The sequence below is a fragment of the Lactuca serriola genome, chromosome 8 (assembly GCF_051521515.1).
Source record: "Lactuca serriola cultivar US96UC23 chromosome 8, Lser_US96UC23_V15, whole genome shotgun sequence".
NCBI classification, from domain to species: Eukaryota; Viridiplantae; Streptophyta; class Magnoliopsida; order Asterales; family Asteraceae; genus Lactuca; species Lactuca serriola.
In genome coordinates, this window is record NC_136415.1 from 102,409,082 (window position 1) to 102,428,724 (window position 19,643).

A 19,643-nucleotide genomic window follows, 5' to 3' on the forward strand; every position below is an offset into this window, starting at 1 on the left:
TAATTAATGACACATAATCTCATTCCAAGAAAATCACACACTCTATAAGTTCAACACCTCATGTATTTCAAACCCCACACCCTTTCACCTTCATTATATAAGTAGTTATATTAGTACATTTTTCTTACAAAAAGTCGTCATTTGGTTGAAGATATTATGATTCAAAAGTTTTCATATAGTTGAAGCATTCGCGATCCAAATATGATGATATGAAGAAATGGATTATGTCGCATCGATGGTAATTTTAATATGATTTTTTCTTTCAACCAAAACAAAATGAAGCTTTTCTATACTTTCTTTATATTCAATTTCTCATTTTGACCTTTATATGTGATTTTTATGTATTACTCAATCATGAATGTGACTCTCTGTGACATCTCCATTTTCATGGCCAGAAAAGATTGATTTGTTTATGCTTTGTTTTAAAATCAGAGTAATCGTTTATAGAAAACAGTTGCGGAATTTGTTCCCAAAACAAAATGTGATAAGAATTTATCAAAGCATTTCTGTAAAGAAATGTATTTTCATTAAATAACAAAATTTCGGGATGTCATGTTCCGATACAGACCAAAAGCATAAACATTATAAAATAGACCTTACAACAGTTATTTATAACTACTGATCTATAATCCAAAATCTCTCGTCAAGTCCACCAACTTATACTCTTGTGCCATTACCTGTAATGCAAAGAAAACTGAGTGGGTCAGACTTTGGAGTCTGGTGAGCATATAGGGTTTTCAACCCACAATAATATATTTATTATATTCAATCGTCAAACAATCAACCCAGTTACTCATCCCCATTATCTTCTTTATTTCTTAAGGTTTTACCCTAAGAATCGACTATCCTTCCTTCATTCATTCCTAAGGATTTACCTAAGGAATTGGCACGAAGTCCATTGCTACCAAAGTTTATCTATCAGGTACTAAATCTATAGCTATCAGACGCTAACTCCATAGTCACCAAGGTTTATGTAACAAGTGCTAACTCCATAGTCGCCAAGGTTTACTCAACAAGCGCTAACTCCATAGTCGCCAAGGTTTGATTTAACAGGCGCTAACTCCATAGTCACCAAGGTTTATGTAACAGGCGCTAACTCCATAGTCACCAAGGTTTATGTCGGTATTGACAATATTGGTTCCGAGACATCCTCTAGCAATAAATATCAATGGGTTTTTAGAGTACACTGGTGAACATCAAGTCCACAACACCTACAAGTTGCGAGCTTCATAGTGTTCCATAGGACTGTCTAGAATAGTCTGTGGTTGTCATCCATACTCTGCTGAATAACGGGGGCCATCGTTTAGGTAAATGTTTCACTCATTTTTCACCTGTCACCCTCATCTCATGATCTATATCATCTTTCGTCTCATCCTCAAACTAATATTTCCTCACACATCAACTATATCATCTACCCATGTTCTACCCAACATATTTGTAGATATAAATTACATATATAGTTTAAATCATATAAAAATTTCCTTCAACAACCATCTCAAGTAAACAAACAACGTATAAACACTTAGCATGTATTTCATAGCAAATACTTCATATCTATACGGTAGAAGAAAATAACTACACACTCACTTGATTAGACGATGCTCGGACAACACTACAGCTTGTAAAAGTAGTATTCTTTGGTAGATCTGGAAGATCTTCACACACCGGGCTTCTCGCGGGCAGAGCTTCGGCTCTGAAACTCTTTTCTTCTCGGGATCTTCGGGCTTTGGGACTCGCTTCGGGTCTCAGGATGATACCGAGGCTTCGGGGGGGGGGGGGTTAAATAGGGCTTAGAGAGGGTATTGGGAGTGGGAGAGAAGAGATTGAGCAACCAAACTCGGTTGCCCCTTGAATTCTATTTATAGGGCCATTTTTCTGGATTCACGTCGTGAATCTCAAATATTCACGTCGTGAGTTCAATAGTCATCAGGCGTCATCGCAACTTACGTCTGTTAGGCTCCAGAAGTCATAAATACTGAGTTCACGTCGTGAACACTGTATTCACGTCGTGAACTCTAACAGTTTTGGGGTTTCGCGCCCCGAACTTCAGAAATTCATAACTTTCACATACGAACTCCGTTTTCGACGTTCTTTATATCGACGCGTAGGTAAAAACAAGATCTACAACTTTCATTTAGACTTCGTCGGCTAATTTTGAATTTATTTTTATTATATTATTTATATATTATTTTTAGTAGGCCGGGACAGGAAAACTCCGTTATAAACTCGTAACTTCTTCATCTGTCGTCCATTTTCGTCTGTCTTTTCACCGTTGGACTACAATCGATGAGATCTTTAATTCTCATTTAGATTTTTTTGGCTAAATATGGCTCGATATAATATTCGAACTTCAGGTTGTACACTGCTAAGCCGAAACTTCGAAAAATCATAACTTCCTCATACGAAATCAGATTTGGGCGTTCTTTTCATGCACGCTCTCGTTTTAACGTATTTTACGACTTTTGTTTAGATAGCTAAATCCAAATATCGCTCTATCGTAAATTCACTATTTACGTCGCGCTGTGTCATGCGGGTTTTGTCACGAAACTTTAACAGGTCATAACTTCTTCGTTATAACTCGAATTTCAGCGTTCTTTATATGTACGGAATCCTTGTAACATATACTACAACTTAGTTAAGATTAATCCTTATAAATAATCTTCCATCAAAAAGTCATTTTTGACGCTCATTGTCTCTAAATTGACTAGCCCTGATCTACGGGGGTTACACTCTCCAAACATCAATGTTTTGTTTGGAATACCTTTCTCATTCTTTTTTTCAAGAGAAACATTTTGATTGCAGGTTAGTGAAGAATTATCATCAATTTTCTATGGTTGAATGATGTTCAATAAAGAAAGAAGATTCAAAAAATGGATATAGGTTTTTTTTTGTTTGAGAAAAGTAGACGAATATTAGTTTTTTCTTTTGATTTAAACATACATTTTTTAACATTTTTATTTATATATTTATCCACCCAATGTTCTTATTTATTTGATTGTAGTTTTTCTATTTTGATTATGTGTATTTTCTATTATTTTTTTTTGTTGGGTTATCCTACACAACATATTTACAAGATAATATTTAAAAGATAACATAATTTTTAACATTTGATATGTAATTATGATGACTTATCATGATATGTTCTTCATATGAAAGTAATTTATCCATATTACTACGACAAGAATTACATATGACATTTACGAAAATATATATTATATGTGATTTGTTTAACATATATATGCACCTATGTATGTTATAAATTTATAATTAAATATCTTTATGTTTAATAATTGAAGGGATTAAAATGATGCATCAAAACCAATTATGTAGACGAATAATAATAATAATAATAATAATAATAATAATAATAATAATAATAATAATAATAATAATAATAATAATAATAATAATAATAATAATAAATACACATTTCCAAGTTCTGTATTCATTTGAAACTCACACTACAACTCAAGATTTTTCTAATTTATGTATATTTATTAGTTACAACTCAAGAGTTTTTAACTTATGATTGTTAATTAGTAATCACTAATAACTTTTTATTTTCCTTTGTTTTATAAGGTTATAAAGTTTTGCTCATTAAAAAAATTAATGTATTTGAAGAGATTTGTGATTTAAATATGAAAAGTTAATATAAATGTTATAATAAATGTTTAAGTGTTTTTATGTTATTAAAAGTTGTAGTGTTTATTTTTCGTATTTTTTATTATTCGTTGTATATATATCTTTTTTTAATACAAATGTTATAATAGATGTTTTTGTATTTTTATATTACTAAAAGTTGTAGTTCATATATTTTGTTACCCGTTATATATAGATTATCATACGTTTGATATATAATTTACACAATTTTAAACGGTTTATAAAATTATCAAATAATTGTATATATCACAATGACTTAAAAATTAAAATTATAATCATCATATCATACTATATTATAAATGAATCATTTTTTCTTTCACCACATTCATTTGAAACTTCCAACTTTTCATATTTCCATACAATATACGTAATTTATTAACTTAAATATGCTTTTAGTTGTAAACATTATCATAAATGGAAGAATTTGTGACTTATCAATATAATATACTTAATTTGTTAACTTCAATATATAGTTAAATAAATAACATACATTAATATATCAAATAAGCTTCAAAATTTAGTGTAAAATTTAAAACCTAAAGTAAAATATCAAATAATGTTTAAAAAAAATTCAATATATATTTTTTAACATAATTAAAAGGAAAACATTAAATATAATAATAATAAAATAACCTAAATTGATGAATCGAAGTAACTAAAAGGTGTCTGAAAACTATATTCTAACAATATTCGTTTAACCTGTACCGCGCAACGCGCAGGAATTCGTCTAGTTTTGTATTAAGGATTTCTCATAAAGATTATAGACAAAATTGCAAAAATGGTCCCTGTGGTATGCAAAATTTTGGGGTTTTAGTCCAAACAGTGACTTTTTTGGTTTCGTAGTCCTTTTGGAGTGGTTTGTATGCAAAAATGGTCCCTCCGAAAACTGAAATGACTATAATACCCTTGAGTTATTTATTTTTCATTTTTCTTTCATTATTCTTAAAATTTAATATTTATTTATTTTAACAATTAAAAAAATAAAAAAGGGCTTCTTTCTTTCTCTCTCTCTCTCTCTCTCTCTCTCTCTCTCTCTCTCTCTCTCTCTCTCTCTCTCTCTCTCTCTCTCCTGTACGAAGCACCCTCCCAGTTCATCTTCTCCAACCTATTCTTCTTTACTCGTTTACCCTTAACTCTTCTTTTTCTCTCTATCGTAATGGTCGTGTTCTTACTGAAATTAAATTAGTGGATCTTCTTCTCCATCCTCACCAGAGCATACTCCGATTCCAATTTAGGGTCCTCAATTTAATGGAGCTTCTTAGTAAGGCCTTGTTTGGTAGCCTCTTAATTGGAAAATTAAGAGGTAGTCTCTTAAATTTTAAGATCCAGACTGTTTGGTAACATCTGAATTTATGGCTCTTAATTTTTAAAATGCCTCTTAACTTTTCAGATCTTGGGATGTGTCTGAATTAAAAAAAAGAAGGCGCGTTCCTTTTTTGCCCTTGTACGTCTACCCTTTCCCTCTTCTCTTTCTTTCACAAACGCCTACCCCTCCTTCCCCTCCATCTCCAATCACACGTTTGCAACCCTCCGACATCAGCCGTATGCCTCCATCAGATCTGCAAAGTCGTCGTCGTCACCGGATTCGCTGCCACCTCCGACTGCTTCGTTTATGCCGCCTTCGTCTCCGGGTCCTGCTTCGCCTTCGGCATCGTCTACTGGTAAAGTTGTAGTTTGCCCTAATATCTCACTTTTTCCCTATTCTCTTTCTTTCACAGACATCCTTCCCACCGCGTCTCCGATTCTGCCATCCTCTCCGCCACTAGTTGGCCACTTTCTCCCCCGGCGCTGCCATCTCTGCTGGCAGTGAACCCCCCAGTCCACATATGTATCCCAGCAACAAAAGAAACTGAACAGTGCTCTGATTTCTGCAAACCGATTTCTGGTAATTCTTCAATCCCTTTACAATTTAGTCGATTTCCGTTTTTGATTTTATATATGTAGATGTTAATTTGTAGATAGTAATTAGTTAGACTGAGCATAGTTTAGGTTTATCCTTTTTCTCCGAAACAAAGGCAATATCATATCTTCTTAATTGGGTCTCTGTATGTGTTAGATAAATGATGTGGGTTTGTTTATTTATGTTATGGCAGAACTCATTTGGAGTTGGAGATCATTATTTTATCTGATGCATCAAGCCGTGTTTTTGTGGATCAAACTTAAAATATGTTGTAGTTCTTTATTAATGTGTTGGAGTATCGTTCACTAGGCAATTATAATGGAAAAAAATCAAATAGCAGCCAAAGGCACGATGGTACAATGGTTGTACAACGGTTTTTTATATTTTGTGCTACTCCTTACAAAACTTTCTGGTTCCGCCCCTGGTTGTATACAATATTTGCATACAGGTTGACTTATGGTTTGATACCAGAAACAATGGAGTAAACATAGAAGCAAGTTTAATTAATGAATTGATTATAAAAGCAATTGAAGAAACAAGTATTGAACTACTTGAGAAGATGATGATTTTGTGTAATCAATTGTTGATATTGTCAGAATGAAGATTGAAGAAAGAGTTGATAGTGAGATTTTGGTGATGGATTATGGGGGATATTGTGTAATTGTAAGTAGATGGTTTATATAGATTCATTATATTTGTTGAATGAAAGTTGAGTTTTGAAAGGATGTATTCATGGTAGTTTGTAAATTTGTTTATAAATCCTTGTTTATGTCGTAGTTTTAGAAGAGTTAAATGCATAATGTAAGAATAAACTTGTATTTTTATGCATAATGTAACTAAGAATAATCTTGCTTTATTTGGATTTTATATGGTGTTTATATTTTTTTAAATATGTATTTAAGAAATTTATTAGGCTATTTTCTAAGCAAAAAGTTGAATTCAATAAAAAAAATAGAAGGGTAAAATGGTCATTTTAATAATTTAGCATAGCAATTCAGAGGTCCCAACCAAACAGCATGTTAAACATTCAACTCTTAAAATTTCAGACCCTCTTAGAAATTCAGATCTCTTAAAAGTTCAGATCTTAAAAATTCAGATCCTGCCAAACAGGCCCTAAGGATCTGTTTTCGATGAAGAAACAAACGAACAGAAGGAAAATCAGGAATCTCCGGTGAGGCTGAGAGATCACGAAAAAGGGCAGGCGTCGACCTCCGACGACCCTCGTAGGTTCAATCTGCGTATGATCGGGAGGGAGAAGTACGAACGAAATCAGCAAACTGATTGGGACGACGGATTTCAGAGAAACATCGCGACTCATTTGAACTGGTTCGACGACTTTGACGACATCGACGAGAACGTAAACTAATGAAGAACAAAACCCCATGTGAATCATGGTTAGTGAGATCGGGTAAGGGCAATTGTACATCTTTCGATCCAAGATGTATTTGTTGTAGACGATTACAGTGAAGCTTAATATGATCCAAATCGCGACGTATGTATAGGAGAGTATGATTTTCCTCAACACACCTTCGCTCAAGGCTCCTCCTTTCCCCATTCTTCGATTAGATCTGGGTATGAAATCGGTTGGATTTGATGGATTTAAGGGTGAAACGAGAAATCCCCTGTTGGAATTGGGGAATTAGTGGGAATTATATATGGAGTTTGTAGAAACTTGACTGAATGATTGGGGATTTTGAGTTTGGGTAGTGTGTGTTTGAGTGTGAAAGTGTGTGAAGACGGAGGACTGAAGAGGAATGAGAGTTCAATACAGGTTGTTGTATATGAAGGGAAGTTATTTTCATGCCTATCGATGGAAAAATAAATTAAACCCACCATCCATTTTATGAAAATAGTTGGTGCTTGTGGTATGGTGAAGTCGTCGTCTTGGTGATGATGAAGAAAAGTTGCTGGTGATGGATTTTAAATAGGAAAATAGGGGTGGGTGGTTTATGATGAAAAGCAAAGAGAGAGAGAGAGAGAGAGAGAGAGAGAGAGAGAGAGAGAGAGAGAGAGAGAGAGAGAGAGAGAGAGAGAGAGAGAGAGAGAGAGAGAGAGAGAGAGAGAGAGAGAGAGAGAGAGAGAGAGAGAGAGAGAGTTTCATTTTTTAATTATTAAAATGAATAAATAATTATAAAAACTTTTAAAAAATGAATTTAGAAATAAAAAATAAATACCCAAGGGTATTAAAGTCATTTCAGTTTACCAAGGGACCAAATCCGCAATGAAACTAGCTCAAAAGGACCACGAAGCCAAAAAAGTTGTGGTTTGGACCAAAACCCCAAAAAAATGCATACCACAGGGACCATTTTTGCAATTTTGTCAAGATTATAACTGCGTTTACCAAGTCCATCGAACAAGACACATGAAAAAAAATTATATTAGTTTTGCAAGTTTAGCAACATGTTTCATCTAGCGTGAAATTAATTTTTATTGGTAAACACAAGAAAATAACAAAAGTTATAAATATAAAACGTACAAATTATGCAACATTACACGGCTAATTTAGTTGGACATACAATGAAAATTAACATGAGTTATCTTTATGTTTTTAACTCTTAATACGTTAAATTATATATAGATTTATATTTATGTCTTAAACAACGGAATAATACGAAAATAACAAGTTAAACCTTGAAGACTAGAAGGAAGAATAGTCGAACAAGTGCCCAGTCCTTTTTCTATCTTTTCTAAAGAAATTGTGAACATTCGTTTCCCCTAATCCTTTTCTCTTTTGCTTCTTTTAAAATAAGAATAAATCTATTACGTCAAAGTACCAAAATACCCTTAAAAGCTATTCTTAAACCAATGCATTTAGAAGGGTGATGTACCCGAAGGGTAACATATCTATCATCATCTGAACGATTCACATCAACCATTTTCAATGCACATATAAAAGTCAATCGCATAACAATAATAATATTTTGGATGTGTCAGAGTATAAACCATAGACCTCCCGTATGAAATTTCACTATCAACCAGGGGCGTATAGCCAATATAGGGCAAGAGTGGGCCTTGACTCACCCACAAAAAACTAAAGTTATATATATATATATATATATATATATATATATATATATATATATATATATATATATATATATATATATATATATATATACACACTAGCCGTTTACCCTGCGCCAAGCGACGAGTGTGACAATGGTGGTTGAATGCTGAAAGATAAATTAAACCCTAGAAATGGAAACATCAGCGATATATATCCAAGATTTGTGAACAAAAATTGCGAGATTTGGGGAAATACGGAGATAAGGAATGAACCGGGTCAAAATAGCCTAAGAATAGGGGATAAGAGATTTGACCTTTTCAACTGTTGACCATATGTACTCTACTCTTTTTGTAATGCATAAATTGATTGTACAAATGCATTGTATGTTTGTACGACTTAAAATTCAGCATTTGACAAAAAATGCTTTATAATGTAATTAAGATATATATATATATATATATATATATATATATATATATATATATATATATTTATTAAATAAAAGGAAATAGAGTTAAAAAAAATTTGTCACTCGTTCATATTTTGTATATTATTTGGTTTATTCTAAAACAAAATCTTGGCTACGTCACTGCACAGACTCTCACCGTAGGGACACAAGTTGCACATCTAAGGATGAGCATGATACGAGTTTTTGACCGAAACTAAAGATATCAGTTTTTTGCTTGCTAAAACCACACAGTTCGATTTTTTGAGTGTGGGTTGGTGTTGGTTTCGGTTCAGATTTATAACCAAAGGCAGTATGGTTCGGTTTTTTGTTTAGACGGTTTAAAACCAAAAAATCCTTAATCCCATAATGGGCCTATTTCACGGTTGTGGCCTACCATTGTTTCATTATTTAAGTTGGTTGTGGCCTGTGGGATGTGAAGTGTGGTAATGCTTTAATGGGTTATGGGCCTATTTTAAATCAAATTATGCAAGCATTCAAGTCTCAAACTGCTACCGAAAGGAAGAAACAAGTTTTAGAATCATACCATAAAGGAGAATATTTAAACTTTAACAACTAAAAAACACCACCAATTTTAAAAACAACTATCTAGTCACTCAAATTTCAAGTTTCTGTTGTAATGCCAACATTAAAACACCACAAATAACTAGACTAACAATATTTAAAATTATACTTAAAAACCTAACATCTTAAAAATAACATATTTAAACATTTTGAAAATTTACAAAAAATTATCACTTATAGTCTTCTACCCAAGACATTCTAACCTTCTTTCAATTTTTCCGACCTTGCTATTATGATCACTTAAAGTTTAAATATTCTCCTTTATGGTATGATTCTAAAACTTGTTTCTTCCTTTCGGTAGCAGTTTGAGACTTGAATGCTTGCATAATTTGATTTAAAATAGGCCCATAACCCATTAAAGCATTACCACACTTCACATCCCACAGGCCACAACCAACTTAAATAATGAAACAATGGTAGGCCACAACCGTGAAATAGGCCCATTATGGGATTAAGGATTTTTTGGTTTTAAACCGTCTAAACAAAAAACCGAACCATACTGCCTTTGGTTATAAATCTGAACCGAAACCAACACCATTTCCTTTAATATAATCTTCGCAAACAACTCTAAAGTCAAAAGACATTGAAAGAAAGAGAATACTAATACAAATCCAAATGAACCTCAAGAACCGACATACGGAAGCGACCCAGAGGCAACAACGGAGGTAGTCCAGCGATAACTAAGGCGGAGGTCTAGGGTTGACGATTTTCTTGGAAAAAAAGTAATAGTTAAGGAGCAATCATATGTAAACATGTAAGTGTTGTTCGAGAGTGAAGTGAGAACACAAACTTATCTCGAGTAATCTCCATTATACTAAAAAGCTTGATGACACTAAAATTACCTTTTATATATATAGAAAATCAATGTCTTTATCTCAAAGGATGATCATGACATGGACGTGTATAAAATAGTAACATATACATCAAAGTTTGCCACATTATGAAATTTCGTTTAAAATTAATAATCTAAGTCATAAAATAGCTACAAGGGCATTTTTTTTTTCTTTTATTTAAGATTTTCAACTATAAACGATAAGAGATGCATTTTTATCTCAAAATAAACACATCTGGTTACTAGTAGGCCATTGTGATCTCGTATGTCCTGGTCAGAGGTGTACCTGCAACTATAGTAGACTTGGTGTCAAGTAATGTCGAGTATTAATACATAGATATTAAAATCAATGTCTACGTCAAAAAGTGCCACATTATGCACTTTTCGTTCTCAAGTTAATAATCTAAATCCATGAAATAGTTACACCTTCATTTCCAACTTATATTTAGTGGCGGCCCTGGGGTGGTGTCGACTGTGCGGTCGCACCAGGCCTCCGATTTTAGGGGGCCTCCAATTTTTAGGATAATTTATAGTTATAGTATTGGTATTTTTGTAAAATCTATTTTTATGTTTTATCAATAAATAAAATTAGTCCGATAACTTTTGGTTCCAATTTTAGATGCGTTTTAACATTTGGCCTCCGATGCGTTTGAATTACCGAAACAATGTCTCATTTTAAAATCATTGTCAGCTACAATGTGGGAAAGTAGGATTGAAAGTGTGAAAGCAATAGTTACTCAAGCTCCTGAAATAGTAAAAGCTCTGCATAAACTTGTTGAAGAAGAGACATACATCATAAGTGAAGCTACTTGTCTAGTTGAGTATAAACTTGGCAGATTTGACTTTATAACAGGTATGATTATATGGTATCATATATTGGTTAAAGTAAATAACCTGAGCAAACAACTTCAGTCTCAGAGTATGCGTATTGATGAGGCAATGAGTAGTGTGGGAGCACTTGTTGAGTTTTTTAAAGATTATCGAGAGAATGGGTTTGGGAAGGCTTTGGATTGTGCGAGAGCTATAGCTTATGATTTGGAAATTTATCCGGTGTTTGTTGAGAAAAATAATAAAAGAAAAGTTGTTACAAAAAGATATTTTGATGAGAATGACATTGGGTCATCAGAGCCGGTACATGAACTTTCACCTCAAGAGTCATTTAGGATTCAATATTTTGTGTACATAATTGATCAAACTATTGGTTCATTCGAGCGAAGGTTTGAACAATACAAACAATATGAAGACATTTTTCGTTTCTTATTCACAACAGAAAAGTTGAAGTTAATGAATACTAGCGAGTTAAAGTCATGTTGCAAAAATATGGAAAATAGGCTGCAAAATGGTCATATCTCAGACATTAATGCTGATGATCTATTCAACAAACTGAAGTTGTTACAAAAACATTTACCGGTTGAACACAATACAACTAACGAAATACTAAATTTCCTAAAAATGATGAACACTTATCCAGTTTCTTGTCTAGCATACAGAATATTGTTGACTGTTCCTATTACAGTTGCATCAGCGGAAAAAAGTTTTTCAAAACTTAAGCTTTTAAAATCTTATTTGCGCTCGACCATGTCTCAAGAGAGATTAAACGCTTTGGCATTGATTTCAATTGAGAACGAGTTTCTTGAGAATATTGATTATGAAAGTCTCATGATTAATTTTCTTTTAAAAATGCTAGAAGGTCAATGTTTAGAAAATAGTAATACGTTTTTTTTTTGTTGAAAAGTTGTTTATAACAGTTTTACAGTTTTATTTGATTAGTAATGAGTGATGAAGATATTATTTTGTGGTAGTGAATTTATGAGATGTTTTTTAGCAACTTTATGTTTTGAATTAGTGGTAGCAAATATAGTTAATAATATTTACAAGAAATTTTTATGGGGCCTAATTAGTTTTTGCACAAGCCCTCCGAAATGTGGTCTGCTTATATTTAAGGTGTTAACCTATAAACGATCACAGATACACTTTTACATCAAAATAATCACAATATTTGGTTTGACAAAAACTATATACGATTTAATTGGTGGCTCAAATTGAATATATATACTTGTTTAACAAAATAGCCAAGAGTGGAGTATATGATTACACGGAAGCCATTGTGATCTCATGTATCCTCATCAAAGGTGTATCTGCAGCAACTTTAACATCAGACGAAGACCAATCAGAGCCACCATCATTCCACGCCAACCGAGCCAAAGAACTATCAGCTTCATCAACACCAAAAAATAAATGTGAAAACAGATTTACAGTCTCCGGCACCAGTAACGCACCTTCTAACATCTTCACAACGATGCTCATCCCTGGCCTAGTCTCCGGCTTATACTGAACGCAACAAAAAGCTACCTTAAGTATCCTCTCAGCAGCTTCATGATTCTTCTCCTCGATCCCACAAACAACCATCAAATCCTTCAACTCTTTCTTTTCGTATTTCCGCCACACCCATAGTGGAAACCACTGTTGACTATCACCAAGACGCTCGTCCATGTTCCTCCTCCTTCCGATGATCTCAAAAAGTAGCATACCAAAACTATAAACATCACATTTGTGTGTAACTGGAAGAGCTAGCCAGAGCTCGGGGGCGGCGTATCCCGGAGTACCACGTCCTCCGGTCATCGTTATATGAGTGTTATCCCTGTTGCAGAGTTTAGCTAAACCGAAATCCGCCACTTTTGCACAAAACTTTGAATCCAAAAGTATGTTTCCTGGTTTGATATCGTAATGAACTATTCTGTGAGGACATTCTTCATGTAAGTAAGCGACTCCTCTTGCAGTTCCTAGAGCAACCTCGTAGAGCTGCTCAAACCCTATAACTCCTGTATTGGCTTTAAACAAGTGATTGTCCAAAGATCCGTTGACCATGTACTCGTATACTAGAGCTCGTAAATTTGATTCAAAGCAAAACCCATAAAGCCTGACGAGATTAAAGTGATGGGTTCTTCCCATTGTACGTGCTTACTTCCGCCATGAATTGTTCTTCGATTCTTTTGTCGGAGGTTCCTTTTAGTACTTTCACGGCTACAGCTATGTCGTTGCTTACAACACCCTTGTAAACTGTCCCAAACCCACCTGAACCCAATAAGATGTTGAAGTTTTCTGTCGCTGTTCTTAGCTGTTGAGAGGTGAACCGGATGGGCTTTTCTCTTTCCATGTCATCCAGGAATTTAACCATGCTCAGCGGAATAAAGCGGGAGTCCTTATACAATTCCTCCGTTCGCTTATTAGCTTTATTATTGTAAAAATATATAATGATCGATACCACTGTAGCTGCAAAAATAAACTATTAACATCCATCTAGATTTTTTAATAAAACCACGCCTGCCATTAAATTATGAAGGGAATGGAAGAACTTACATACGACAAAAAAGGTTGTTGAAAATATTATGAATTAAAATACAATTTTATATTTACTTTTATACGTATATATATACATATTGTATATAAGTGAATGCAGGTGTGAAGGAAAAAGGTGCGGACCTAAAACTGGGTCGGGTTAATAGATCCATTTCTATGCAGGTGAGATATAAAAGAAGAGAGAGAGTGGGAGGAGATCAGATCGTCAAGATATTTTTCGTCTCATTCTTCTCTCTGATACAAGCTTCCTCTGTAAGCTTCTTCTGTTAGGGTTTCTTACAAATCGAGAACTAGATCTGTTGTATTTTTTGATCATTGTTCATATTCTGGGTTATTATGTCTCGATTGTTCATATCCGATTATCATTTTAGATTAGGGTTTGAGTGTTTTGTTACGAGAGTAGAATAGGATTTTTGTAGTGAGGTTTTTATGTAAGTTCTTGAAAACCTTCTGTTTCTTTATCCTCAAATGATATAAGAAATGAAGATGTTAGGAAAAATGAGTTTGTAGTTTTTTAACATGGTATCAGAGCTTAAGGCTCGTCGTCTCCTTGTTCTTGACGCATCTTCTGGTGTTCGTGACTGTGATCTGAGTCATCGACGTTATGAGGTTAGGTTTTTTGTTTTTCGATTAACCTGTTTTTTGAGTTACTCTGTATTAGACTTAGGGTTTCATTTTTTTTTACTTTATAGTTTTTTTTAAGATCCTGGTACTGCGAGAATTTTTGTTGTTCTTGCAGATTGAGTTTCCTGCTGGTGCTAAGATCTGAGTGGAACTGAAAGTCACAAGTATCAGTTATCGATTAATCCCTCTAATCTTCTCTTTGGGGTCGGATTTCATCACCGATAAACCCGTTGAGTAAAAGATTCAGGGAGTCGATTTTTTTCATAAACAAACAAGTTGCCTTAAAGCACTGTGAGGGTTTCTTGTTCCCTTTCTCTTGTTTGGTTATAGATGTACAAGATCTGGTACATCAGTTAGATGTTGTCTGAAAATTGCTGTTGATTTTTTGTCTTTGTTCACCTTGTGCTTTGGTTGTCTTGGGCCCCGACAAACTGTGGTGACCATCTGGACTTTAAGCCAACACAAGGGTTGTTTTTTGTTCTTTACATGTTCGATTTTTTCTTGGCTGTTTTAATTGGTATTGTTTTGTGATCTGTTATGGCTGGAGATATACCTGAGGGAAGTGGTGTCCCTAAGGATTCTCCAGTTGACTTTGATGATCCCTTATACATACATCCATCTGATAATGCAGTCACTTCCATAATAACTATCAAATTGACTGGTAATGAAAATTTTCGTTTATGGCGTAGTGCAATGACTAGAGGCCTTAAAGCTAGAAATAAATTAGGTTTTGTGGATGGAACTATTGTTCTTGAAAAAACTGATGAAACAAAAAAATCTAAATGGGAACGTGTGAATGCTGTTGTGTGTAATTGGTTATTAGGTTCTATATCTGAAGCAATATATGCTAGTCATGTTTATTCTGATAATGCTAAAGATATTTGGGATGAGTTGTTTGAAACCTATAATAAGGCTGATGGTTCTGTAATTTTTAATATTCATCAGCAAATAAACACTTTAAAACAAAGTGATTCTTCTCTTTCAGACTATTATAATAAACTTGATTCTTTATGGAAAGAGTTTGATGGCTTGACAAGTTTGTCTGAATGTGTTTGTGAGGCTGCAAATAAACTAAATGATCATTCTAAAATGATGAAATTAATGCAATTTTTAAGTGGTCTTGATGATGTATATAATCAAGTTAAAAGTCACATTCTTTTAATGGAACCATTGCCTACTGTTAAAACTGCTTTCTCAATTCTTTCTAGAGAAGAGTCTCTTCAAAAAAATGGGTCTTTGAGTTCTGTTAGTTCTTCAAAACCTCAAGTGTCTGTTTTTAATAGTAAGGTTACTGATTTTAAAAGAGGTCAAGGTCAAAATAAATTCAGAAATCAAGGATTACAGTGTAAGCATTGTAATCTTAAAGGTCATACAATAGAAAAGTGTTTTAAATTGATTGGATATCCTAAGGATTTTAAACAAAGAAATGGAAATAATAATCAAAACAAATCCGTTTCTGTGAATTCGTCTTCTGTTGGTCCTAACAGCAGCTCTGTGGTTGCTTCTGAGTCTGTTTGTGGTAGTGAATGTCATTATCTTACTAGTGAACAATATTCAAAGTTTCTTCGTCTCATAAATGAGAAATCTGCAAGTGAGGATGTACCTGCTGCTGTAAATATGGCAGGTACAACAACATATTGTTTTAACTCTTGTGTTATTCCAAATAAATCTCAAAGTTGGATTGTTGATTCTGGTGCAAATCAACATATGATAGGCTCAGAATCACAACTCCAAGACACTGTGGATGTGTCTAGACTAAATCTACTTGTAAAACATCCAAATGGTTCTTCTGCAAAAATAAATAAGATTGAGAATGTTCAACTGTCTTCTAATCTTACTTTATTTGATGTTTTTGCTGTGCCAGACTTTAGTGTTAACCTTTTGTCTGTACATAAATTGTGTAAGGATAATGGATGTGAAGTTGTTTTCTCTAAACATAATTGTAAAATTCAGGATTCACTATCAAAGAAGATGGTGGAGAATGGTAGAGAATCTGGGGGGTTATATTATCTAGATCATGTTCCCTCAGGTAATTCAGTAAATCTAACTAATTCTAAGTGTTGTGTTTCGAAGCTAACTTGGCATAGTAGATTAGGTCATCCAGCTAATCAGGCTTTAAATATTTTGAAAGATAAATTGAATCTAGGAAATGATTCTCTTCCTCCTTGTGAAGTCTGTCATAGGGCTAAACAGACTAGGGAGTCCTTCTCTCTTAGTCAACATAGTTCAACTCAGTTTGGTGAATTAATTCACTTAGATGTTTGGGGTCCCTATAGACTATCCTCTGTAGAAGGGTTTAAGTTTTTTCTGACTATTGTGGATGATTTCTCAAGGGCTACTTGGGTTTTTCTTTTGAAATCTAAAAGTGAAGTTTTTGATTGCTTTAAGACCTTTGTGAATATTTTACTAAATCAGTTTAATGTTAATATTAAGGTTGTGAGATCTGATAATGGTACTGAGTTTGTGAATAATCAAATGAAATACTTTTGTGTTGAAAAAGGTATTATTCATCAGACTTCCTGTGCTTACACTCCACAACAAAATGGAGTTGTGGAAAGGAAGCACAGACACATTCTTAATGTTGCAAGATCACTTTTGTTTCAGTCAGCTGTTCCTATAAAATATTGGGGAGATGCTGTTTTAACTTCAGTTTTTTTGATAAATAGAATGCCTACATCAGTTTTAAATGGATTATCTCCTTATGAACTTGTTTATAAAAGAACACCTGTTTTTGATTATTTGAGAGTTTTTGGTTGTCTTTGTTTTGCTGTTAAACAAAATGTTTCTGATAAGTTTTCTGAACGTGCTGAAAAATGTATTTTATTAGGGTATTCTTCTGATAAAAAGGCTTATAAACTTCTTAGTCTTGATACTAATACTTCTTTTATGTCCAGGGATGTGAAATTTTATGAATCTGTTTTTCCGTTTAAATTGAAGTCAACTAATGTTGACAAAAAATTTTCTGATTTTGGCCCTAATGATCCATTTTCCTATGATGAGTTTGATACTAATGAATACTTAAATGATTCTATTAATCTTGATGAGCTGAGAGTAGAATCACAGCTGGAAGGTACTGATGCAGCCATTCACCTGGATGATATCATTTCTGATAATGATATTAATCGTAGTGGCGAGGCAGTTGTGCCTCCTTCTGTTGATTCTGTTCCTTCTTCTTCTAACATTTCTGAGGAAAGTAGTCGGTTACCCTTAATCCCTTCTGTTGAACAGTCTTTAGGGTCTTCTAGGTCTAGACGTGAGTCTCATATGCCGGTTAAGTTTTCTGATTACGTTGTTGAAGGCAAATATAAATATGGAATAGAAAGAACTGTTAATTATTCTTTTTTAGACAATGATACTAAATGTTTTATTTCAAATTTAAATAAAACTGTTGAGCCTAAAGATTATAAGGAAGCTTTGACTGATCCAAATTGGGTTAAAGCTATGAATGAAGAGATGGAAGCTCTCCATAGAAATAATACCTGGGAAATTACATGTTTACCTAAGAACAGAAAACCAATAGGTTGTAAGTGGGTTTTTAAAATTAAATATAAGTCTAATGGTGAAGTAGAAAGATATAAGGCTCGTTTAGTAGCTAAAGGGTATAACCAAAGGGTATAACCAAATATAAAATATACATCAACAAAAAATAAATAAATAAATATGCTTGGCTTCAAGCTTAAATTGTGAAAGCTAACGATCTTCTCAAACACCACTACATGATGTCGTTTCTTAAGACTTGAAAAGTGCTTTTATAAACAGAAGGTTCATTTGGGCATTTCATGAAACACTTCATATGCATCTAAAATAGAAACATGCTAACCATATTTTGATTACCAACGATAGCCTTGTCAGTCCCGCTTTCCTGTTTCCAAATTAAAAAATTGAAATAAGTAGAAATACATAATTCATCTGATATTAGATATCTAACCTTTATGAGGGCAGCACCATTTCTTCTGCAGTACCGACTATCTTCCCAATCAGAATGATAGCTGAATTATAAAAAAAAAATTGAATTGTAAGACCAAATAAATTATATTATTATAAAAGTTTCTTCCAAGTATTTCAATGCTTAATGTTAATTTTGTTTGACATATAACTAAATGATACATCTAGATATCTAAATATATGTTTATTACCCATGCTACATTCTTTCTTTACCAATATGCTTCCCCATATCCTTTTCAGTTCAAACAGAGTGGTGAACTATGGATTGAAGAACTTACGTCGATATCTAATTTGTTTACTGCGATATTGCTTAGGCAATTTCCATCCATCGTTTATAAAAACGGGACGCCACCACTACACCCTCCGATGGTCGGCACTATAACAATCAGCGGCTGCACTCATATTTTTTGTTCCCGTGACCTGACAGCAACACAGACGAATCGATTATGTCCTCTGTGATACCTGGTTTTCAACTTGAAACATGATGAAATCGAAAAAAAAACCAAGAATGGCTAGAATCGAATAAGAATTCAATCTGTATAATCAAATTAAAAAATTCAGGTAAAACACCAGTAAACGTGTATGAGAGGGTTGATAGTGTACAACCCACCAACAGCAGCACCCATATGTAGATTGGAGAAGAGAAACAGAAGCGACCATATAGATTACGGTTAAGCACCATCGATCCCTTTATTGGATGCCCACGTTCACTGATTTTTGTTCTCGTCTTGGGCCTGGATCACATGAACCACTCCTGGGCGCCTTAATCCACCCAATCTAGACGCATCAGATGATATCGAAGAAGGAGTATTCGGCTGTTCTGGAAAGCCCCACACGAACCCGAGCCTCCGATAAATCGTTCGCTGATTTTTGTTCTCGTCTTGGGCGTGGATCCCATGAACCACTCCTGGGCACCTTAATCCACCCAATCTGGACGAATCAGATGATATCGAAGAAGGAGTATTAGGCTGTTCTGGAAAGCCCGACACGAACCCGAGCCTCCGATAAATCGCGTCAGTCAAGAACCCATCGAGGCCTTTAGAGAGAGACGGTGGGTTTTGGAGCGTATGAAAGTTTGCAGTGGAAGTGAGCGATAATGAAGAATTAAGAAGTATCCGAGGCGGTGGATGGGTGGAGGGATTAACATTGATCGGAAGCACGTGAAGAAGAATAACACTCATCGGAATCTAATTGGGTCGAAAAGCGGTGAAAGTAAGATAGAAACAACACGTTTTAGAATATACAAAATGCCAAAATATTACCCATAAAAAAAATTAAAACAAAT

General features: G+C 33.9%; 1 protein-coding gene, 1 long non-coding RNA gene and 1 pseudogene across 2 annotated transcripts; 2 read left to right on the forward strand and 1 right to left on the reverse strand.

The window, feature by feature from the left end:
• Positions 1 to 5,058: 5,058 nt before the first annotated feature.
• Positions 5,059 to 6,438, forward strand: LOC145071323 (uncharacterized). The gene is made up of 2 exons (XR_013690394.1): positions 5,059 to 5,545; positions 5,754 to 6,438. It is a non-coding gene; the product is annotated as an uncharacterized LOC145071323 (long non-coding RNA).
• Positions 6,439 to 11,125: 4,687 nt separating this feature from the next.
• LOC145067235 (uncharacterized) lies at positions 11,126 to 12,160 on the forward strand. The gene has a single exon (XM_079014420.1). The coding sequence runs from the start codon at positions 11,126 to 11,128 to the stop codon at positions 12,158 to 12,160; it is 1,035 nt and encodes a 344-aa protein (XP_078870546.1).
• A 345-nt stretch (positions 12,161 to 12,505) lies between these two features.
• Positions 12,506 to 13,696, reverse strand: LOC145069258 (G-type lectin S-receptor-like serine/threonine-protein kinase At1g34300 pseudogene; annotated as a pseudogene).
• Positions 13,697 to 19,643: the final 5,947 nt, after the last annotated feature.